At 44.7% G+C, this 25,054-nt stretch overlaps 1 protein-coding gene across 10 annotated transcripts in view; it reads right to left on the bottom strand.

Annotated features, from left to right (window-relative positions):
• The window catches only part of ADAM17 (ADAM metallopeptidase domain 17), a 63,940-nt gene extending 55,012 nt beyond the window's left edge, over window positions 1–8,928 (bottom strand). For 4 of the 10 annotated variants that reach the window (XM_035273276.3, XM_078349974.1, XM_035273279.3 and 1 more), the window contains exons 1-2: window positions 8,902–8,928; window positions 8,642–8,783 (exon numbers count right to left, since the gene is read on the bottom strand). In XM_035273276.3, coding sequence (XP_035129167.3) covers window positions 8,642–8,738 — 97 coding nt within the window. In that variant the 5' untranslated portion in view covers window positions 8,739–8,783; window positions 8,902–8,928. Of the gene's footprint in view, window positions 1–8,641 lie in introns of all 10 variants that reach the window. The other 6 variants (XM_008981151.5, XM_078349975.1, XM_078349978.1 and 3 more) reach the window with 5 other exon arrangements.
• Between the last annotated feature and the right edge of the window lie 16,126 nt (window positions 8,929–25,054).

The raw sequence follows: 25,054 nt of genomic DNA, 5'->3' as shown, positions 1-25,054 counted from the left end.
GGCAGATGCCTGTAATCCCAGCTACTAGGGAGGGTTAGGCAGGAAAATCACTTGAACCCGGGAGGCAGAGGTTGCAGTGAGCCAAGATCATGCCACTGCACTCCAGCCTGGGCAACAAGGTGAGACTCTGTCTCCCAAAAAAAAAAAAAAAAAAAAGGAAGAAAGAAAAAAAACCACTGAACTAAGCTAAAAGAAACAAACAAAGTAAAGAAAAAAACTTAAACCACAAAGATGTTCATCATTCAGGCTTGGCTTATTTTCAAGGACAAAAACCAGAATGAAGGTAAATTAACAACGGGGAAACGGCTGGATGTTTTAACACTTCCAAAGACAGGGGAAAGAAATCTGCAACCATTTTAAATGTAATCTACAAAAAGTTTTTAAGAACATGGGTCTGAGGGTGGTGGCTCCCGCCTCTAATCCCAGCACTTTGGGAGGCCAAGATGAGAGAATCATTTGACCCAAAGAGTTCAAGGCAGCCTGGGCTACACCCTCCAAAAAGTAAAAATAAAATTAGTCAGGTGTGGTGGCACGTGCTTGTAGTCTCAGCTACTCAAAAGGTTGAGGCAAGAGGATCACCTTGAGCCCAAAGGGTCAAGGCTGCAGTGAGTCAAGATTGCACCACTGCACTCCAGTCTGGGTGACAGAATGAGATCCTGTCTCAAAAAGAGAAAGAAAGAAAGAACATAGAAAAATACATGTTATAATGTTAAATAAATCTAGATTTTAAAAATATTCCTACTGCGTAATCTTAACTATGTATAAAAATAGGCCTAGAAAAAATAAACACAAGATAGTAACATCATTGGTCATGTTGGGTATATTTTCTGTAATAAGCACTTTCTTTTTTTCTGAGATGAAGCCTCACTCTGTCACCCAAGCTGGAGTGCAGAGGCATGATCTCAGCTCACTACAACCTCCATCTCCTGGGATTCTCCTGCCTCTGCCTCCCGAGTAGCTGGGACTACAGGCATGTGCCACCATGCTCAGCTAATTTTTGTATTTTTAGTAGACACAGGGGTTTCAATATGTTGGCCAGGTGGGTCTTGAACTCCTGACCTCATGATCCACCCGCCTTGGCCTCCCAAAGTGCTTAGATTATAGATGTGAGCCACGGCTCCTCGCCAATAAGCACTTTTAAAATGTAGCTTGCTAAAGCACTTTAAAATACTTAACTAATGCATTTCAACTGTAATTTATTCTCTTTTAACAACTGGATATCTCAAATTGAAGATTCTGGACAGTAAAACAGTAAAAACAGTTCTTCCTTTGGAGCCAAACCATAGCTACGTACTACTGCTATTGTGTTTTCACTAAAGTAACCTCTGAGTTCCTCAATATTTCACTGCACTTCACTTCCAAAATTCTAACCATTGGTAATCTCAATTGTTTACAGCCTTTTCAACAGAATTTATATTTCTCCCCATTTCCTGAGTTTATCTCTTATCCATATTCAATTGTTTCAATAAACTTAAACATAAACCACCTGCTTCTTACAGTAGAGGTTATTACAGTTAATACCAGACATTGCCACACTATCTTAGCTCAGTGTCTGGCCATATTCTCTTTTTTAAAAACCACAATGGCTGCCCATTTCTCTCTAGAATGAGAGCACCTTCTTTACTTTCTACAAGTTGCCACAGAAATCATCATTTTGTTATCTTTTTTATATTTTTTGTCATCTGCTTTTTGTTGTTATGTGCTTTTGGTATCTTCTTTCATTCCCCCCCCATCTTCCTTTCTTGAGCACATATTCTACACTTACTTTTTTCTCTCTTCCACCAGACTCCATTTACTTGTTTATTTAACAAATATTTGAGAACCTCCTACCTTTCAGGCACTAAGGATATAACACAGAGAAAAAGAAATACATTTCCAGTATTGTGACACTGGGGGAAAGACCAAAATTATTATAAAGTACATCACAGACCAAGACAGAAGTAGCTGCAGAAAGTTATGGACAGACACGGCAGGGACATAATCTGCCTGCTGAATCAAAGATGTTTTCCCAGGGAAACGGTATTAAAGACCAAAAGGATGAGGCAGTAACCCAGAGAAGGAAAAGAAAGGAGAGGCTTCAAGTCAAGGGCGTAACATATGCTGAAGTCCACAAAAAAAGGAAAAAAAAAAAAAAAAAAAACAGAACATAACACTTAGAGAGTGAAAGCAACTCCATGAAGCTGCAGTGCAGAGCAGTAGAGATAGAATTTGACTATGATGACTATGTGTGAGGCTGGAGAGTCAGGCACGGGTCAGGTGAGGAAGGGCTGCTGAAGGACATCAGGGACTCTGGGCTTTGGATAAGAGCAATAGCTACAAATTAGAAATTTCATGATGGGCCAGCTGTGGTGGGTGAGGCCTGTAATCCCAGCACTCTGGGAGGTCAAAGTGGGCAAATCGCTTGAGCTCAGAAGTTCAAAACCAGCCTGGGTGACACAGCCTGGGCGACATAAATACATTTAATGTTTTTAAATGTATTTAAGAACATTGTGAATAAAGTGTTATATGAGAAGGGTCTGGAAACATGTATGGGTTTTTGCTTTGTTTCGGAGACAGGGTCTCGCTCTGTTGCCCAGGCTGGAGTGCAGTGGCACAATCACTACTGACTGCAGCCACAACCTCCTGGCCATGAGCAATCCTCCAGGTGGCTGGGACCACAGGCAAGTGCCACCACGCCTGGCTAATTTTTGTATCTACTTTTTTGTAGAGGCAAGATCTTGCCACATTGTCCAGGCTGGTCTCAAACTACAGGGCTCAAGTGATCCTTCCCCCCTTAGCCTTCCAAAATGTTGAGATTACAGTTGTGAGCCACTGCACCCGGCTTGTGGATTTTCTACATTAATTCTATTTTTGCAGCAAAATGCATTTTCCTAAATACTACTTGAGAGTGTACTGCAGAATGCCAAGGCACTCTGCTCACTCTTCACTCCTCTGCTGCATGAGGTACAAAAAGTACCCCCAAAATGACACTATCAGTGTCATGCTACTTCTAATATCACAAATGGAAAACAGAAAGCCAGGACTACTGTGAAGTGTTTACTGTTTGTGCTGAAGATACAGGAGCCTTCCTCCTCAGCACTCCCCAAAACACATAATAGGACAGGGAAGCAGGCCACATGCAATAAGTGTCAGGTGCAGGTTTTTGGGACTAAGGAATGAGAAAATGGGAGCAGTGCTCTCTGTTACAGGGACCTGAGCCTGAGAACTAAACAACTGTATGGATTTATAGCAGTAAAGGAGGATGGAGTATGAGCTGCTTCAACTAATTAATTCCCTATCAAGAACTCCTCAACAGGCCTGGGACTTAACCTGAGCCAAGACTCTCCAGTAAGACCAGTAACCAGGATGCAAGTTTCAGGTTAGGCAATGAGACTACTTCCACAATTACCAGAAGCCCTGCCTAGTCCTAAGCTAAACCTGTATCCTTTTTTTTTGGATATGGAGTCTCGCTCTGCTGCCTAGGCTGGAGTTTGGTGGTGCAATCTGGGATCACTGCAACCTCTGTCTTCCGGGTTCAAGCAATTCTGCCTCAGCCTCCTGAGTAGCTGAGACTACAAGCATGGGCCACTAAGCCTGGCTAATTTTTGTATTTTTAGTAGAGACAGGGTTTCATCATGTTGGTCAGGCTGGTCTCAAATTCCTGGCCTCAGGTCATCCACCCACCTCAGCATCCCAAAGTTCTGGGATTATACATGTGAGCCACTGCATGCATGCAGCTACTCTTTTTTTTTTTTTTAAAGAGACAGGGTTTCTCCATGTTGGTCAGGCTGGTCTCAAACTCCTGACCTCAGGTGATCCACCCACCTCAGCCTCCCAAAGTGCTGGGATTACAAGTGTGAGTCACCACACCTGGCCTTTTATTTTATTTTATTTATTTTCAGCTACTCATTCTTGCAATCAAAAGAACAGGTAACTGGCCAGGGCAGTGGCTCAAGCCTGTAATCCCAGCACTTTGGGAGGCCAAGGCAGGCGGATCACCGGGGTTCAGGAGTTCGAGACCAGCCTGTCCAACATGGTGAAATCCATCTCTACTAAAAAACAATTAGCCAGGCATGGTGGTGGACACCTGTAATCCCAGCTACTCGGGAGGCTAAAGCATGATAATCACTTGAACCTGGGAGGCAGAGGTTGCAGTGAGCCAAGACTGCACCACTGCACTCCAGCCTGGGCAACAGGCTGAGACTCCATCTCAAGAAAAAAAAAAAAAAAAAAGAATAGGTAACTAATTTTAGACATGTTATATTTGGGTGCCAAATAGGCAGCTGAATATGAGCTTCAGAGAACAAATCCAGGTCAGAGATACATGTTTAGTCATAAGCAGAACACTGTCAAATGAAGTGAAACCAGATTGGTGGATCAGACTTATTAAAGTCTACAACTCATGTAACCCGCCCCCCCCCACCAAAAAAAATTGCAGGGAACAGAGAGATGCCCATTTCCTTGGCTGATTTTAGGACTAAATAAAGAGATACAGATTGAGCATTCCTTATCCAAAATGCTTGAGACCAGAAGTGTTTCATTCTTCAGAATTTTTAAAATTCTGAAATACATAATGAGGTATCTTGGGGATGGGACCCAAGTCTAAATATGAAATTCATTTATGTTTCATATAAACCTTACACACTGAAAGATAACATCAGACAATATTTTTTAAGTAAATTTTTTTGCATGAAAAAAAAGTTTGTGTACAAGGAACCATTAGAAAGCCAAGGTGTCGGTCAGGCGCGGTGGCTCAGGCCTGTAATCCCAGCACTTTGGGAGGCTGAGGTGGATGGATTATGAGGTCAAGAGATCGAGACCATCCTGGTCAACAAGATGAAACCCCGTCTCTACTAAAAATACAAAAATTAGCTGGGCATGGTGGTGCACACCTGTAGTCCCAGCTACTCGGGAAGCTGAGGCAGGAGAATTGCTTGAACTCAGGAGGCGGAGGTTGCGGTGAGCTGAGATCGCGCCATTGCACTCCAGTCTGGGTAACAACAGCGAAACTTCGAAGAGAAAAAAGAAAAGAAAGAAGGAAAGAAGGAAGAAAGGAAGGAAGGAAGGAGGGAGGGAGGGAAGGAGGGAAGGAAGGAAGGAAGGACAGATGAAAGAGAAAGAAAAGGAAGGAAGGAAGGAAGGAAGGAAGGAAGGAAGGAAGGAAGGAAGGAAGGAAGGAAGGCAGGCAGGCAAGCAAGCAAGCAAAGGTGTCATGTCTTAACGTCTTGGCTACCCATGTGGATAATCTGTGTGTGTTTGGCATCACCATCATTCCTGACTGATTTTACATGCTACCAACAAGCAATCATTTTCTTATACCTATTCACACATAAATACTACATATTAAAAAATAAACCAGTAAAAATTGTGTGTTCAGGGTAATGTGTGGTGTCATGCCAGCACTCAAAAAGTTTCCAATTTTAGAGCATTTCCGATTAGGGATGCTCAACCTGTATATGAAAAGCCCTTCATTTCACTTCCCTTACCCCAATGAAGCCCATTCCTGTCGTCCTTTCCTATCAATCTCTTTCAGACTTTCTTCACATTACACCTCCAGCTGTACAGACTTACCATCTCTCACAAATAGAAAAATGGTGAAGGATCCAAAAATCAACCACAATTGGCCTTGGAGGAAACCTACATTTAATATTCTAGGAAATCCTGTGAAAGTCAAAATTATCTCTCCAGTTTCCCTAACACAATTCTCTGCTTAACTCCTCTCCATTCTACTCTTGAAATATGGTTTATCTCTTAGACTAGTATAAAGCAGAGTTACATTAAATCTCTCTTGGTGCAGTCAGAGCGGTTAAGCATTTAGGTTTCAAAGGAATGCAACTTATAAGCAATATTAACATCAAAAGAGAAAGCCAGATGTCAAAACACTGAGTAAAATGGTGCTGTCAATAATGAAACCAGCATTGCCATATGGAAACCCCCCTGCCAATAACCTGGAGGTAAATTTCAAAATACATGTTTCAGATACAAACTTTCATCCCTCATCTGTGACCTATATTTTTTCCTTCCACCCACTACATCCTCTTTTATTAAAAGTAACACAAAGGGAAAACAATTTTGAAATCAAAGTGAGACTTATACACCCCATCTGCAACTTCAACAATATATCATCATGACTAAGCTCATATGACTCATAACTTTCCCAGATTATGCAATTCATAACAGTTCAATTGAAATCATTTTTGGTGACCCATAGAGTACTCTAAAAGCCAGGCTTCAGTTTATTGTGTATTTTCTGCCTTTCAGAAAAATGTCATCATATGCCTAATCAATACTCAGTACTGCAGTACAGTAATTTTTGTAGGACAATAAACATAAAAAATAAAAACCATGCTTTTCAACTACATAACTATTTGCTAGTCTTGACCAACTCAATCTAACTAATGGTAAGGTTAAGCAACAAATTACATTGTAAGCTATCAAACAAACAGAAAAAAAAAAGTCATTCTTCAAAAGAAAAAAATACCCACAAGCCTATGTTCATCACTGAGTGAATCTGACAACTGACAGGCATCTTCCTGAGACTCATTTTTCCTCCTCCTTTATTTAAAAACTAGACTTGATCTCTAAGTTCCACCACCAAGAGTGTCCATATTTTCCCTCTTCATCTACTTAACCTTAAAATCTGGTCTCAAGTATCACCTCCTCCAGTAAGTCTTCATTAACCTTCCTAGGCTGGGTCCAGTGGCCCTTGGTGAAAATACCTGCTATATTGTACTCTAGCACTCTCCTCTATGCTGTTTTAGAAGTGTCTGTTCTAAATAAATGTCTATTTCACTATTCCATAAGCAACTGAAGATGGATACTGTCTGATCTTTGCATTTCCAATGCCACGTATAATACTTAGCAGACAGTATGTGTTTTTCCCCTATACTTCATTAAAACAAAGAAAAAAGGCAAGTCGGCCAGGAGCGGTGGCTCATGCCTATAATCCCAGCACTCTGGGAAGCCAAGGCAGGTGGATCATGAGATCAGGAGATGGAGACCATTCTGGCTAACACGGTGAAACCTCGTCTCTACTAAAAATGCAAAAAATATAGCCAGGTGTAGTGACACGTGCCTATAATCCCAGCTACTCGGGAGGCTGAGGCAGGAGAACACCTTGAACCCAGGAGGCCAAGGTTGTGCACTCCAGCCTGGACAACAGAGCAAGACTCCGTGTGGAAAAACAAAAAAAGGCAAGTCTATGCACTCCTCTGCCACAGATGGTCTACACTTCGCAAATAAAAAACAAACGTATGGTCTAAAAAAGCCTTATGATCTGCAAACGTTATGAATCGATCTAGAGAGTACTGTTTTTCTATACTGTGTGCTTCCCTAGGATTCATGCTTATTTTCCCACCTATGAACAACAGAATGGTAATAAGTAAAACAGTTGCGCCAGGGTGGTGCAAATGTAATTTTAATATCTCAAAATACATATTTATTCTTTTTACTAACATTTATCCTTAAAATGAAGATCCTTATCCTATCCCGCCATCCTAACCACAACTCTACTTCAAAATGTCCTTCAATTTGTACTGACTTACCATTTTTCAGCACCTATCTAGACCCCTTGCCTTTCATTAGTCACTTGTAATCCATTTCAATTGGAAACAATCATAAGGCAGCTGTTAAGTGTTAACACTCTCAAGTCCATTACAATTTGTGTCCACTAAATATAAAGAAAAACATACTATACACGGTATCATGGTGAAATTTGGGGACCAGTAAAATCATGCAAGCCTGCAATTTCACACACTGGGAAAACATTATTTCACACTTTGTTAGTAATTAATCAAAGTGTCTTACATGTCAATTTTTGAAAGATAAAAGGACCTTAAAATACACTTAAAGTTCACGCAAACTTACTTCCACCAAAGTTCAGATCCCTTAATGAATAGCCATCCTTAAAATCCAAACTCTCTGGAAAATCTAATGAAATAGGAACCCTCTACTTTCTAGCCTCTAAACGGATCAAACTCGTCATTCCTGATAACTTCTTTGTTTTAAAGTGCAAGGAAAGCATTCACAGTGGCAGCATCACGAGCTGGCTTGCAAGTTTCGCTTCCCCACATCTCCCAAGCACCCCCAACAAGATAAAATTTAAATAACCAAGAACGCGCTCAGGATGTTCGCAAAAACACAACTCTAAGACTCCAACTGCAGTCTCCGCCTCCCAGCCAGATTACTGCATAAGTACCTCCTACAGTAGAAATTCTAGTTCCCGCTTTACAGGACCAGGAAGAATTCCGGGGCTTTGGGCCCTTCCTTTGTGCCTTTGATAGGAACACAACACACTAGATTTGTTCCTCACCAAGGCAGAACTCTGAGCACATCTCCCTCTCCAAACAAGATTCAGCCGCCCCTCTCCCTGCCGCTTTCCCAACACCCTCTCCAAACGCAAACCAAGGGAGCAAAGCCCTCACAGGCGCCCCGTCACCACACGGGGCCCGTCCAGTAGCCCCATCCCACTCAGAGACAAGCCCCACTCCTTTATTCTTTCCCCAAACTCAGAGAGCCACACCCCCTTCTACAGTGAAAACTTAGAAACGCGCCACCATCGCCAATACCCCGCCCCCAAACACCTGATAGACCCAGCTCCCTAGCTCTTCCCTCAAACGAGCGCTTCAGACGCCGGCCTAAGCCAACTCCCCTGGGTCTTTACCGAGTCTCTGGTGGGGGCCGAAAGCCGGGTCTTCCGGAGGTCGCGGCGCCAGCACCAAAGGAACCACGCTGGTCAGGAATAGGAGAGACTGCCTCATGTTCCCGGCCCGGCTACCGACTCCACTTTTCTGGGCAGCCTTCGCCTGACGGGGGTTCGGAAAACTGCTCACATCGGGGGAGGAGGGGATCCGCCCGACCCGGCCCAGCCCGGCCCCTCAAACCTCTTTTTCCTCCCGCGCCGCCTACTGGGAAGACTCTTACAGCTAGGCTCGACGCCCCCGGAAGTGCAGGTGGCGTTACCAGAGACCGGCTCAACCCGCTTCCGGCCGCCGCCATCCTCCGCACCACCCACAGCCGGAAGCCGGCCGCCGGGCTGCAGGCTGGGAGGCTCCCCTAGCCCCGCCCCATGGCTTCTAGTCCGCCGTAGCGTTCTGCCCCGCCTGTCGCGTCCAGCTGGGGCTCGCCCGGCGCCTTTCTGGATGCAGACGTAGTCGTCCCGACTCCGCCCAGCCCGGCCTGGCCTCTGTCCTCGGGTGACCACGGAGTGGGGAGGCGGGAGCTCGCGAGCAGGCCCTTAGAGGCGCGTCTGGCCACGTCCTTTGTCTTGGTGCCACGTCTTGTTAGGATCCCTGCTGTCCACTTTATTAAAGGAGCTGTAAAAAGCGGCCTGGGGCCCAGCGACCGGCCCAGGGCGGACTAGGAGGCGCGACTGGCCGGATGCCGCAGGCTGTCTGCCCGGTGTGCTCAGGTGGGAGGGCGGGGACATGAATCGAGCTACAGAGTACCCGACGGACGGGGGCTGAGCCCGGGGAGGAGACCCCCCCACACCCACCCAGGACCCCGAGCCTGGCCTCCGAAGCCCGCGCCACTCGCCAGCTCCTGCGAAACGAGCCTTCCGGGCGCAGCTCAGGCATCTGGTTCAGGGTCCGGCCGCCAGAGTCGTCTGAGGCCTCCATCCGTCTGTTCTCACGAAAAAGGCTTTGGGGGACTAATAAGCAGTTCCTGAAGGCACATTTGCTCCACGTCCCTGCTATAGGGAGAGGGTCTGCAGGCACTTCAACAAACTAGAATCCTAGGACCTTACCTGTGAGTACAGGAGCTGGACTCTTCCCACCAACTTCTTAAAATTCAATCCTATACTTGGTCCATTTCGCTTAGACTGGAAATTTCCCAAAGCAGTTTGTTCTTGCAATCTCTGGCATGCTTTTAGCTCTGTATAGTTTAGTGAGTGTTTAGGGTACTGAATAAAACATTCCAAAAACGGTTGAATACATGTTGCTGTTTTATTTACTTCAAATAAAGTTTATAAAAGCAGGAAATAATACATTTTCCACTTAAGAGTGAGCCAGCCTTTATTAGAAATGGTAAATTGGTAGGAATAAAAGACTAGTCCTGTTCAAGTTTCAAGGCTTATTCCTAATAAAATACTCAGACTGGGGTTAAAATGTATTGTATGTTCATGGTGCTTTGCTTCAGTAAAATAGAAGCATCTTTTACAACAATACATTATTGGCTAAAACCAACCGGACCTGGTCTGTGCATCTGAGGTAGAAAATATCTTTATTAAACATATTCGTGAATGGCATATCTAATCAAAAAGCAGAATTTCACATGCAAATTGTAAACAATCTCTAAAATTTGTATTCCGTAAGAATGTGACAGTTGAGTTTGGTTTTTAGGGGGTTTTTGGTGTACAGTAACAATGACATCTGGTTTCTTTTTTTTTAATTTATTTTGAGACTGAGTTTCACTCTTGTTACCCAGGCTGGAGTGCAATGGCGCGATCTCGGCTCACCGCAACCTCCACCTCCTGGGTTCGGGCAATTCTCCTGCCTCAGCCTCCCGAGTAGCTGGGACTACAGGCAGTCGCCACCACGCCCAACTAATTTTTTGTATTTTTAGTAGAGACGGTTTCACCATGTTAACCAGGATGGTCTCGATCTCTTGACCTCATGATCCACCCACCTCCCAAAGTGCTGGGATTATAGGCGTGAGCCACCGCGCCTGGCCTCATCTGGTTTCTTTTCTAAACCCACATCCAGGCACCATACTCTCCAGCTTATAACTTCAGTAGATTGTAGATTATATTCTTTTGGTATCCCCAACAGCTCTTGTACAGTGCCTTGCTCATATAAGGTACTTAGCTGTTTAGTAAATGCCATTTAATAAAAAAATAAAAGCTTCTGATTCCTGATACTTTTTTTTTTTTGAGACAGTTTTGCTCTTGTCGCCCAGGCTGGAATGCAATGGCACGATTTTGGCTCACTGCAAGCGATTGAATGCCTCCTGGGTTCAAACGATATTACAGGCATCCACCACTATGCCTGGCTCCTTTTTGTATTTTTAGTAGAGATGAGGTTTCACCATCTCGAACCCCTGACCTTAGGTGATCTGCCCGCCTCAGCCTCCCAAAGTGTTAAGATTATAGGCATGAGCCACCGCACCTGGCCTGATTCATTTTCTTATAACCAGAAGTCCTAGATTTTCAGGGACATTCCAGATTTCAGTTAATCTTTTCAATTCGAAAATCAGGACCCAAATTATTACAATTTGCAGTTCATCTTTCATTTATCAATTGTGCATATTTTTAAGATAAAAGCACCACGTGGGGGAGGTAAAGAGCCAAAGAAATATGGTAAGAGGAGCACTACATAGATTAATTATTTTATCTTTTGAGACAGGGTCTTGCTTTATAGCCCAGGATGGAGTACAGAGGGACAATCACAGCTCACTACAGCCTCAACCTCCTGGGCTCTAGCAATCCTCCAGCCTCACCCTCCGGAGTATCTGGGACCACCAGCATGCACCACCACACTGGCTAATTTAAAAATTTTTTTTTAATAGAAATGGGGTCTTGCCATGTTCCTCAGGCTGGCCTCAAACTCCTGGCCTCCCAAAGCGCTGGGACCAAAATAATTTTTTTAAACTATATACCCCCTAAGTAGATCTTCAAAGATTTTTTTTTTTTTTGAGACAGACCTTTGCTCTTGTTACCCAGGCTGGAGTGCAATGGCGTGATCTCGGCTCACCTCAACCTCCGCCCCCTGGGTTCAGGCAATTCTCCTGCCTCAGCCTCCCGAGTAGCTGGGATTACAGGCACGCACCACCGTGCCCAGCTAATTTTTTGTATTTTTAGTAGAGACAGGGTTTCACCATGTTGACCAGGATGGTCTTGATCTGTTGACCTCGTGATCCACCCGCCTCGGCCTCCCAAAGTGCTGGGATTACAGGCTTGAGCCACCGCGCCCGGCCGATTTTCATCATTACTGTAGTATTAGTAAAATTTGAAACTTTCATCATAAATACATTTAATATTAAAGCTGTTAGGTCATTATTTTAAAGTTTTTCAGTGGAGTATAAATACCTCAAAGATTTGACAGCCACAGTGGTAGCCTAGCCTCCAAGATGGCCTCCAGTGATGCCTGCTTCCTCTTGGTTTATGTGACCACTAGCATGCAGCAGTAGTGATGTCACTTCCAAGTTTAGGACACAAGAAGCTGTGTCCTCCATCTCCGTGCTCTCTTGCTTGCTTGTTTCCTCTTGTGTCACACACTCTGTGGGAAGCCAGTTTTCATGTTATGAGAACACTCGGGAAAGCTATGGAAGGTCCAAAAGAACAGGTCAGCAGCCAGCAGCAAGCAAGCAGCTGTCAAAGACTATGTGAGTGAGCGTGGAAGGAATCCAGCCCCAGGACAGCTTTGAGATCACTGCATCCCCGACCTACAGTCTGATTACAACTAAGTTGCTCCCAAATTCCTCAGCTTCAGAAACTGTGGGAGATAAGTGTTTGTGGTTCTAAAGCTTCTAAATTAGGGGTAATTTGTTACACAGCCACTATCATCTGTTCAAAAAAAAACATAAACAAGTTGACTGGATCCTGGGTTCCTAACACCAGAAGTGATTTTTTTGTTTTTTTTTCTTTTTGAGGCAGAGTTTCACTCTTGTTGCCCAGGCTAGAATGCAATGGTGTGATCTCAGATCACTGCAACCTCTGCCTCCCAGGTTCAAGCAATTCTTCTGCCTCAGCCTCCCAAGTAGCTGGGATTACAGGCATGTGCCACCACGTCCGGATAATTTTGTATTTTTAGTAGAGATGGGGTTTCTCCATGTTGGTTAGGCTGGTCTCGAGCTCCCAACCTCAGATCTGCCCAAGTCGGCCTCCCAAAGTGCTGGGATTACAGGCGTGAGCCACCACACCCTGCAAAGTGACTCTTAATTTAGGATTTAATAAAGATAAGTAAAAATATTTCTTGAGGTTCCTCAATCCCATGCTATGGAATGAATTATTCATAATTTAGATACTGCAAGTGAATTTAAGAGTAAACATTTGCAATTATTAAACACATAGCCACATATGGTCTGCAGTTAACTACTAAACCCATACAAGTACTGGTAAAACGTTGTCTAAATGACCAGAGAACTAACTGGTTCTGGCTGGGTTTTTTGTTTCCTTCTATTTCTTTAGCTGTATTTCTCTTATTAGCCAATTTTGTTTTATACCAACCTAGCTCTGTTTCTCTTATTAGCCAATTTTTATTTTTTGAGACAAAGTCTCATTCTGTCACCAGACTAGAGTGTGGTGGCATGATCTTGGCTCACTGCGATCCCCGCCTCCTGGGTTCAAGCTATTCCTCTGCCTCAGCCTCCCGAGTAGCTGGGACTTTACAAGCATGCACCACCATGTCCCACTAATTTTTAAAATTTTAGTCGAGATGGGTTTTCACCATGTTGGCCAGGATGATCTTGACTTCCTGACCTCATGATCCACCTGCCTCAGTCTCCCAAAGTGCTAAGATTACAGGCGTGAGCCACCACTCCTGCCTGTCAATTTTGTCTTATATCAACCCCACCAGTTCTTATAGATGGATAGAGCAATTATCACTGTTTCTAAAATGCTAATTATGCTTTTTTGCTGATGAACAAATCTATGTAAAGCTATCCCTTTAAGTATGAGTCAACCCACAAATAAAACAACAGGTGCCAATTAATGAAAAATAAGACTTTATACCAAGTCATGTACCAAGAACTCTAGTTTCCGATGTTTTAGTTAAGAAATTTTAACCTATTTTAGAAACAATGAACCTTTTAAAAAAAAAAATGAAAAATACACATGGGACAAAGCAGAGACATTCACAGATTTTTGCTGATGAACGGATGATTCTTTTGGGAATTTTTTTTATTGTTATAAAGAATATTTTCCTATATTTATTTATTTATTTTAGAGACTGGGTTTCACCATGTTGCCCAAGCTGGTCTCAAATTCCTGGGCTCAAGCAATCCACCCACCTCAGCCTCCTAAAGTGCTAGGATTATAGGTGTGAACCATCGCATTCCACCGATATGGACCACCATCACATGCCAAACTGTCACACATCCTCCGTATTGTATGCCATATAAAATATGGAGCAGGCCGGGCGTGGTGGCTCACACCTGCAATCCCAACACTTTGGGAGGCCGAGGCGGGTGGATCACAAGGTCAAGAGATCGAAACCATCCTGGCCATGGTGGAACCCCATCTCTACTAAAAAAAAAATACAAAAAAATTAGCCAGGCATGGTGGCGCATGCCTGTAGTCCCAGCTACTCGGGAGGCTGAGACAGGAGAATTGCTTGAACCCAGGAGGCAGAGGTTGCAGTGAGCCAAGGTCGCGCTGTTGCACTCCAGCCTGGGTAACAAGAGCAAAACTCCATCTCAAAAAAATAATAAAATAAAATATGGAGCTGCATCGGTTCTTTCCCTTCTTAAATCCCTGCGTCTCTCCCTTGAGATCTCGGGGTAATTGAACCACATGAATAACTGAACATAGAGAGCAGGCTAGATAAAGAGAACAAATGGAAACTTGTGCTGGTTTGAAATTACCTCAGGTCTGAAGTGGCCAGAAGTCATTACTCTTGGGTTGACAGGCCCCAGAGAGGAGACTCTCACCAATTACCCTCCAGTTCCACAGCAGCCAGAGACCTCAATTGAAAAGCTGTTCTACTTAGGGCTCTTCAGAAAAACCGAACTCAACTGTTCAATGTTTAAATTCTGAACATTTTACTAATATTTTAAAAATTATACCAAAGAGATACACATTATAGCTTTGCCCTCAAAGGAATTATACTCTAAAAGGTAGACATATAAACATGCAAACACCCAAATGCTTCAGGAAAAATAAAGACATGGGTTTTTTCACATTAACTTTTTGGGTTTGTAGTTTTTTCTGAGACAAGGTCTCGGTCTACCACCCAGGCTGGAATGCAGTAGCATGATCTCGGCTCACTACAACCCCTGCCTCCTGGGTTCAAGTGATTCTTGTGCCTCAGCCTCCTGATTAGCTGGTACTACAGGTATGCGCCACCATGCCCAACTAATTTTTATATTTTTATAATAGTATGGAGTTTTGCCAGGTTGCCCAGGCTGGTCTTGAATTCTGGCCTCAGGTGATCTGCCCGTCTCGGCCTCTCAACGTGCAGGGATTACGGGTATGAGCTATCACACCTGGCCCACATTAACTTTTTAAAATAAATTTTCATTTTGGAAAAATTTTAGATTTACCAAAAAGTTGCAAAGATAGTACAGAGTTCCTGTCTGTCTCACCCAGCTTCTTAAATGTTGACCATGGTGATTATGGTATGTTTGTTAAACTGAAAAAATAACACTGGTACAATACTAGTAACTAAAGTGCAGACATCTGGAGTTTTTTCTTTTTTTGAGATGGAGTCTTGCTTTGTTGCCCAGGCTGGAGTGCAGTGGTGCAATCCTGGCTCACTGCAACCTCCATCTCCCAGGTTCAAGCAATTCTCCTGCCTCGGCCTCCTGAGTAGCTGGGATTACAGCCACACGCCACCATGCCCAGCTAATTTTTTGTATTTTTAGTAGAGACGGGGTTTCACTGTGTTGACCAGGATGGTCTCAATCTCTTGACCTCGTGATCCACCCGCCTTGGCCTCCCAAAGTGCTGGGATTACAGGCTTGAGCCACCACGCCCGGCCGAATTTTTTTTTTAATGTGTCTTATGGTCTTTTAAAAATTGTGAGGCCGGCCGGGCACAGTGGCTCATTCCTGTAATCCCAGCACATTGGTAAACTGAGGAGGGAGAATTGCTTGAGCACAGGAATTCAAGACCAGCCTCGACAACAAATTTTAAAAAATTAGCCAGGCATGGTGGTACATGCCTGTGTTCCCAGCTACTCAGGAGGCTGAGGCACGGGGATTACTTGAGCCCAGGAATTCAAGGCTGCAGTGAACCATGTTTATGCCACTGCACTCCAGCCTGGACAACAGAGTGAAACCCTGTTTCAAAATAAATAAATTAAATTCAAAATTGTGATAAAATACATGTAACACAAAATTGACAATCAACATTCAATACATTTACAGTGTAATCATCACCATCATCTGGTTCCAGAACACTTTAATCACCCCAAAAGGAAACCACATATCCATTAAACAGTCACTCGTCATTCGCCCTCCTCCCAGTCCCTGGAAACCACTAATTGGACTGCGGTTTTACCACTGATGTCCTTTTTCTGTTCTAGGATCTAACCCAGGATACTACATTGCATTTAGTTACATTAATGTTTTACTCTTTAGGTCAAATAAACCTATTTTAAATATTTCATTCTCGGCTGGGCACCGTGACTCACACCTGTAATATCAGCACTTCAGAAGGCCGAGGCAGGTGGATCACCTGAGGTCAGGAGTCCAAGACCAGCCTGGACAATATGGTGAAACCCCATCTCTACTAAAATTACAAAAATCAGCCAGGTACAGCAGCACGTGCCTGTAATCCCAGCCACTCGGAAGGCTGAGGCAGGAGAATCACTTGAACCCGGGAGGCAGAGGTTGCAGTGAGCCGAGATTGTGCTACTGCACTCCAGCCTGGGCAACAGAGTGAGACTATTTATGTTCTCTGCAGCAGCACTAGTTAACATACTTACTCAGTGTTCAAGGAAACTGTCCAGCTCGATCCCTCACTCTCTCTTCTTTGAACTAATCCCTCACTGTGATTCCCATAACACCTGAAGTGACTTTCTTACCTCTGCTTCCACTCCACCAGTGGCTCTACCTGTCTTCCATGATACCAGCTGAATGTCTTCTATCCGTGGACTCTTTCTCTGTTCTTTTATAGTCCATCCATAAGTGTTCTTCATAAGGCAATTAACAGTATTTATGAAACAAGTATCATTATCTGACATACAGCCAGATAGCTCACGATTTCCCCCATTTAAATAAATTAGACAATTTTTTTTTTCTGGAGTACAATGATGTGATCTTGGCTCACTGCAACCTCCACCTCCTGGGTTCAAGCAATTCTCCTGCCTCAGCCTCCCAAGTAGCTGGGATTACAGGCATGTGCCACCACGTCCGGCTAATTTTGTATTTTTAGTCAAGATGGGGTTTCTCCATGTTAGTCAGGCTGGTCTCGAACTCCCAACCTCAGGTGATCCACCTGCCGTGGCCTCCCAAAGTACTGGGATTATAGATGTGAGCCACCATGCCTGGTTGACAATTTAATGCTTATAGCAGGGGGAACTGTGTCCCCCTTCCCCCAAGAAAATAAGTTCAAGTCCTAACCCCTGGTATGAGGAATGTGACCTTATCTGGAAACAGGCTCTTTGCAGATCTAATCAAGTTCAGATGAGGTCATACTGGGCCCGAAACCCAAGGACTGGTGTCCCTGTAAGAAGAGCAGTGACACAGAGGTATACAGGGAGAACAGCATAAGATGATAGATGCAGAGATTGCAGTTATACATCTACAAACTAAGGAGCACCAGAGTGTACCACAACATCAGAAGCCAGGAAGAGGCAAGGAAAGACCCTTCCCCTGGGCCTTCGGAGGGAGCATGGCCCTGCAGACACCCTGAGTTTGGACTTCTGGACTCCAGAACTGACAGAATAAGTTTCTCTGTTTTTTGTTTGTTTGTTGGTTGGTTGGTTGGTTTTTTGTTTTTTTGAGACAGGGACTCTTGCTCTGTCACCCAGGCTGGAGTACAGTGGCACCATCTCAGCTCACTGCAGCCTTAATTTCCTGGGCTCCAGCAATCCTCCCACCTTAGCCTCCTGAGTAGCAGGGACCACAGGCGCATGCCAGCTACCATGCCTGGGTAACTTTTTTAGTTTTGGTAGAGACAGGGTTTTACCATGTTGCCAAGGTTAGTCTCAAGCTCCTGAGCTGAAACAGTCTACCCACTGCGGCCTCCCAAAGTGTTAGGATTACAGGTGGAGCCACCACATCTGGCCATTTCTCTTGTTTTAAACCATCCAGTTTATGACAACTTATCACAGCAGCCGTAAGAAAATAGCACAGTGCTTGTGGAACACAGCCTAAAGTTACATCCCATTCTGCCCTTCTGCCTTTTCTCCTGAAATTCCTCTTGCCTGGAATATCCTTGCTCTATGTATCCCGCTATGAAACACCTAAGCATCCTTCACTGGCATCTTAACGTTCTGTTGTAGATTGCAGGTCTCCACCATTTTTTAGAAGTCTTAGTCTTTTAAAGATCCATTTATTCTGTCACAGTTCTGGAGGCCAGAGTCCAAAATCAAGGTATCAATTATGCAAATATTTCGCCCTTCAAAGCCATTCTTCCATAGTGATGGAGTCAGGTAACCAGCAGAGAAAAGGGAGACCATAAGTTTACATCCTTTTCCACTCCTGTCTACTTCTCAATTCTGAGAGTATATCTCTTGTGATTTAATCATTATTCTTTGTTTTTTGTTTTTGAGACAGGGTCTAGCTCTGTCACCTAGGGTGGAGTGCAGTGGTGTGAACATGGCTCAATGCAGCCTTGACCTCCCCAGCTCAGTGATCCTTCCATCTCAGCCTCCCAAGCAGCTGTGACCACAGGACTGTGCTACCATGCCTAGCTTATTTATTTATTTATTTCGAAACAGAGACTCACTCTGTTGCCAAGTGTAGTGGCACCATCTTGGCTCACTGCAACCTCCACCTCCTGGGTTCAAGTGATTCTCCTGCCTCAGCCTCCTGAGTAGCTGGGATTACAGGTGCCCGCCACCAGACCTGGCTAATTTTTGCAGTTTTAGTAGAGATGGGTTTTTTTTTTTTTTCCTTTCAAATGTGATCCAAGTAGAGACAAGGTTTCACCATGTTTGCCAGGCTGGTCTCAAACTCCTGACCTCAGATGCTCTGCCTGCCTCAGCCTCCCAAAGTGCTGGGATTACAGGTGGGAGCCACCACCGCACCCAGCCAATTTTTAAATTTTTTTGTAGAGGTAGGGTCTTGTCCTGTTGCCCAGGCTGGTGTCAAACTCCTAGGCCCAAGCAATCCTCCCACCTCTGCCTCCCAAAGTGCTGGGATCACAGGCGTGAGCCACTGTGCCTGGCCTGATTTAATTATTCTTCTTCAACTGATCTGGTTTTCTCCATGTAGTCCTGAGTCAAAGTAGGTTTGGACCCAAACGAGTGCTCCTCTCTCCCCATGCTCTTTGATTCTGTTCTTAGATTGGGATAAAGTCCTCCTTGTCCTGGGCCAGACATACTGTCAGGAGAAAACTTGGTATTGGGCTAACTCCATTTAAAGAACCTTATTTCATGAATCTGTCCCAGGAAAATAAAATACAGTAACTTGTTAACAGTTTTGAATGATTTGTTCCTTGCTTTCTGGCAAATTTCAGTTTATCTTTGCTAGAGGGAAAACAATAAAAGCCACAAGTAATTCCCAGTTTTCAACCTAGCCCAGCAATTTAACCTCCTCGCTCACTTTGCCAAGGACTATCAAGTGTGTCTGGCCTGCTTTCCTTCTCTCCTCTCCCTGGTCCTGCCCACTGACAGGGAGCCTCTTGTGAGTCATAAGATGACCAAGAGATCACACAGCAAGAGACTGAAAGAAAAGCAGCAAAGCCCTGGGTAATCAAGGCCCTGAACGGAAAGTGTCAGATCTTAGGAGAAGTGGCTTTTATATCTTTCAAACTGCTCAGTAATTTTCCAGAGAGATGTTGGTTGGGACCCAGAGGAGTTGTGCCCCACCTAGTTAGTGCTCAAGAAGTTTATCAAGTAAAGAAACGAATTGATCATTTACCCACCCGGCTTAGGAAAAAGAGGAGGTTATCACGTTGCTAAGAATCGGGGCCAGGGCCAGAGCCAGGGCTGGGTGCGATGGTTCACCCCTATGATCTCAGCACTCTGGAAAGCCAAGGTGGTTGGATCACTTGAGGTTAGGAGTTTGAGACCAGACTGGCCAACAAGGTAAAACTCTGTCTCTACTAAAAATACAAAAATTAGCTAGATGTGGTGGCATGTGTCTATAATCACAGCTGCTTGGGAGACTGACACAGGAGAATTGCTTGAACCCAGGAGGCAAAGGTTGCAGTGAGCCGAGAATGCACCATTGAGGAATCTGGGGCTGAACACATTGGCTCATGACTATGATCTCAGCACTCTGGAAAGCCAAGGTGGTTGGATCACTTGAGGTTAGGAGTTTGAGACCAGACTGGCCAACAAGGTAAAACTCTGTCTCTACTAAAAATACAAAAATTAGCTAGATGTGGTGGCATGTGTCTATAATCACAGCTGCTTAGGAGACTGACACAGGAGAATTGCTTGAACCCAGGAGGCAAAGGTTGCAGTGAGCCGAGAATGCACCATTGAGGAATCTGGGGCTGAACACATTGGCTCATGACTATAATCCCAGCACTCTGAGAGGCTGAAACAGGAGGATCACTTAAGCCCAGGAGTTCAAGACCAGACATAGTGAGACCCTGTCTCTACAAAAAAATTTAAAAATTAGCTGAGCATGGTGGTGCACACCTGTGGTCACAGCTACTTGGGAGGCTGAGGCAGGAGGATCATTTGAGTCTGAGAAGCCGAGGCTGTAGTGAGCCAAGAGCATACCACTGCATTCCATCCTGGGCAACAGAATGCAACCCTGTCTCAGAAAAAAAAAAAAAAAAAGAACCTGCTACTGCAGACCCCTTGCCTTGAGGATGGTGGCATTCACATTGCAGCTGTTGTGAAAAATGTCCCCAGCATTTACAGGCTACAAGCTAATGGTGGAATTCCTACTGGGAGCCTAGACCCTGAGGTCTAGGGTCCTGATAAATGAGATCTGCTTATGAAAACATCTTAAAATCTAGACTGCAGCAAAAACACTCTTGCATCCATGCTGTTCCAATTATGTATGCAAAACAAGTAAGAACTGCCTGTGCAGTGTGCCTCTCTGCCCACAAAGGGCTTAGAAGTCCCCTAATTCTAAAAAAAAAAAAAAAAAAAAGGAAAAGAAGTCCCCTAATTCTGTTTTGTTTTGTTTTCTGAGACAGGGTCTCACTTTGTTGCCCAGGCTGGAATGCCGTGGTATGAACATGGTTTACTGCAAACTCAGCCTCCCCCACTCAAGCAATCCTCCCACCTCAGCCCCCAGAGTAGCAGGGACTACGGGCACATGCCACCACAAGATTTTTGCCATGTTGCCCAGACTGGTCTCAAACTCCTAGGTTCAAGTGATCCTCTGGCCTCAGCCTCCCAAAGTGCTGGGATTACAGGTGTAAACCAGAAGTTCCTTAATTCTGATATGCGTGGTCACTATGCAGTTCTGTGCTTTGCTTCTGAGGGAGTGATCACCTTGAAGAACCAGAACATAAAGAGGTTATATCAGGGAAACATTACCGTTTATTTATTGACTTACTCTGAAAGACGAGTAAGTTAGTGCAGAATCACGACATGGCTCATTATTGGTATCATGGGCAGCCTGCAATGTTTGACCATCATGTCTATCTAGTTATGTATTTTTTTTTTTTTTTTGAGACGGAGTTTCGCTCGTTACCCAGGCTGGAGTGCAATGGCGCGATCTCGGCTCACCGCAACCTCCGCCTCCTGGGTTCAGGCAATTCTCCTGCCTCAGCCTCCCGAGTAGCTGGGACTACAGGCACACACCACCATGCCCAGCTAATTTTTTGTATTTTTTTAGTAGAGACGGGGTTTCACCATGTTGACCAGGATGGTCTCGATCTCTTGACCTTGTGATCCACCCGCCTCGGCCTCCCAAAGTGCTGGGATTACAGGCTTGAGCCACCGCACCCAGCCCATTATGTATTGATTTATTTACATTCTGCTTTGTTCAAGAAATAATTTCAAAGCATACATCCATTAAAAACTTCAGTTAGGCTGGGCATGGTGGCTTACACCTGTAATCCCAGCACTTAGGGAGGCTGAGGCAGAGGATTGCTTGAGCCCAGGAGTTCAAGACTAGTCTGGGCAACATAACAAGAAACCCCATGTCAAAAAATATAATACAAATAAAAACTTCAGTTAATGACATAGATGTGAATTTAAAATATACAGTGGAATGTGGCTGCCATCTCGTCCAATGATGTCTTCAAGCCCCTGTGTTTGGGTTTTTTTTTCTTTCACTTATAGCACCCTATCCGCAAAGTAAATCTCTTGCAGAATGTCAATGTATAAAGCTGATCAAAGCGGAGTTATCAGGATTGAAGTACTCCTGAACCATGTCATAGAACCCTAGTCTTCCTGGAGTTTATAGAAAAAGAGATTGAGCGATTTTCCCAAAGCACACAGCAAGTTAGGGCAGGAATGACAGCCCAGACCTCCTGATCTCCAGTCTAAGCCTTAATTGCCTAAACAGTGGCATCTCTTCAGGCAGAGGCAGGTTAGCATTTTTATTTTACTTCTTTTTTTGGTAGAGACAGGGTCTTGCCATGTTGACCAGGCTTGTCTCAAACTCCTGGCCTCAGTGATCCTATCACCTTGGCTTCCCAAGTTGCTGAGATTAAAGATACGAGCCACTATGCCCAGCCCAGGCTAGTTTTGTTTTGTTTTTAAAGAAACTGCCTTGCTCTGTCACCCAAACTGGAGTGCAATAGCATGATCATAGCTCACTGAAGCCTGGAACTCCCACCCAGGGAGACTTAAGTGATCCTCCCACTCACTGAGTAGCTGGGACTACAGGTACATGCCACCCCGCCTGGCTGTTTTCTATATTTTATAGAGACAGGGGTCTCACTATGTTGCCCAGGCTGGTCTTGAACCCCTGAGATCAAGCAATCCTCCTGCTTTGGCATCCCAAAATGCTGGGATTACAGGTGTGAGCTATTGCACCCAGGCCTCCGGGCTAGTTTTTGATTGCCACCTGACAGAAGAGTGTGCGATCCAAACTTTGCTAGTAACAGGATCATCCACCGAGTAAGATATACTCAAAAGGAGCAGCTGGAGGGCTAGTCAGTCACTAAATTGCCACCTCCAGTGTCTCAATAACAAGGCATTCAAGTTGAGCACTTAAGGCAAAATTCGAAGAAATGAGACATCTATTTTGGGAGACATGAGAGGGCACAATGCTTTCCTACACAGTTGGGAGTTCTTAACTCTTTGTGAGGTAGAGGGATATTTGCCCTTAAGAAAATAGGCGGATGAGGCCAGGTGCTGTGGCTACGCCTATAATCCCAGCACTTTGGGAGGCCAAGGTGGACAGATCACTTGGGCTCAGGAATTTGAGACCAGCCTGGGCAACATAGCAAAACCTCATCTCTACAAAAAACACAAAAATTAGTCAGGTATGGTGGTGTGCGCCTGTAGTCCCAGCTACTTGGGAAGCTGAGCGGGGAGGATCACTTGAGCTCAGGAGACAGAGGCTGCAGTGAGCCAAGATTGCACCACTGCACTCCAACGTGGGCGACAGAACGAGACCCTGTCTCAAAACAAACAAACAAAAAACAACCCTGGCCTAGCGCGGTGGCTCACACCTGTAATCACAGGACTTTGGGAAGCAGATCACTTGAGGTCAGGAGTTTGAGACCAGCCTGGTTAACATCATGAAATCCCATCTCTACTAAAAGTACAAAAAATTAGCTAGGCATAGTGTCAGGTGCCTGTAATCCCAGCTACTCGGGAGGCTGAGGCATAAGAATTGCTTGAACCTGGGAGGCAAAGGTTGCAGTGAGCAGAGATCATGCCACTGCACTCCAGCCTGGTGACAGAGTGAGACTCCATCTAAAAAAAAAAAAAACCACACACACACAAAACAAAAAACCCAGAAAGTAGGTGGCACGGCTTCATTTGTGTATATAAGCTCTCTTCATCTGATCTGAGCCTATAAAGGACTGAGAAGAAAATCATTAGTACCCAGTTTTACCTAAGAAGTGGTATCTCCCCACAAGCGACCAGGAACTTTCTTCACTTAGGACTGAATAGGTTAGCAATAGGTTTTTGTTTTGCTTTAGGGAAGTTCTGCTATCTGGACAGCAGTAAGGAATTCATAGCTGAAAATTCAGAAGTCAAGGGCAAGCCAAATCTTCTAAACCCTGTATCAGTTAGGCCTTTTAGTCATGCACAAAAGGAACCAATTCAGGCTAAGCAGAAAAAGAGCTTACTGGAAGGCGATCTAGCAGTTGGCATAATTCATGAGAAAGCTGAAACGCCAGACTCAGAAAACGGGAGTCATGGGAAAGAGGCAGTGGAGACCCAGCCAAAGCCATGCCCGGTGGTCTGGAAGAACATCACCACCAGCACTGCTACCACGAAACAGCCTTCTAGACGCCATCGGACTGTCCATACCACCAAGAGTATATCCTCAAACATTCCTGCTTTTTTTTTTTTTTTGAGGCGGAGTTTCGCTCTTGTTACCCAGGCTGGAGTGCAATGGCGCGATCTCGGCTCACCGCAACCTCCGCCTCCTGGGTTCAGGCAATTCTCCTGCCTCAGCCTCCCGAGTAGCTGGGATTACAGGCGCGCGCCACCATGCCCAGCTAATTTTTTGTATTTTTAGTAGAGACGGGGTTTCACCATGTTGGCCAGGATGGTCTCGATCTCTTGACCTCTTGATCCACCCGCCTCGGCCTCCCAAAGTGCTGGGATTACAGGCTTGAGCCACCGTGCCCGGCCCCCTGCATTTTTTATCCAGAGACATCTGGCTTCACATTCCTTCATGACAAGCATCTATGCATCCTACTCTCTTTTGGGTAGGGGCATTGTCTTGTGGCAGAAGCCGAAAAACATACATAGGTTGTACTGTGTCTTCACAATGCAGCACATCCGAGTCACGCTTCTGTACCTTAATAAATACTGTTGCCCACGTGTGTAGTCTCCTTCTCTTCCCTGTCTGCCTGGCAAATTCCTGTTCATCGTGCAAAGCCAGGTTCACCTGGCCATTGGAATGAAGCTCACAAACTAGGTTCAGCTGACTCGATGCTCCCACCTAGGACTCGGAATCCTGAGGGAAGGGATAAAAAATGCAGGAATGATCTGTGGGGCCCTACCTCAAACCTACTGAATCAAAACTCCTTAGTCAAGACCTAACTGCTGGTAAGAGACTGAGTTTTTGGTCAAAGGCATTTCCTTTTAGCATTTATTCTCTAGGTCCTGATTTTTCTTCACTTATTTCAACAGAATGACCTTTCCCATTGTATCCCATCAGAGAGTGCTAATTAGAAGCGAAACCACTGCTTAATTGTTTTTTTTTT

The sequence above is a fragment of the Callithrix jacchus genome, chromosome 14 (genome assembly GCF_049354715.1).
Source record: "Callithrix jacchus isolate 240 chromosome 14, calJac240_pri, whole genome shotgun sequence".
Lineage (NCBI taxonomy): Eukaryota > Metazoa > Chordata > Mammalia > Primates > Cebidae > Callithrix > Callithrix jacchus.
This window is presented reverse-complemented; position numbering and strand designations above follow the sequence as displayed.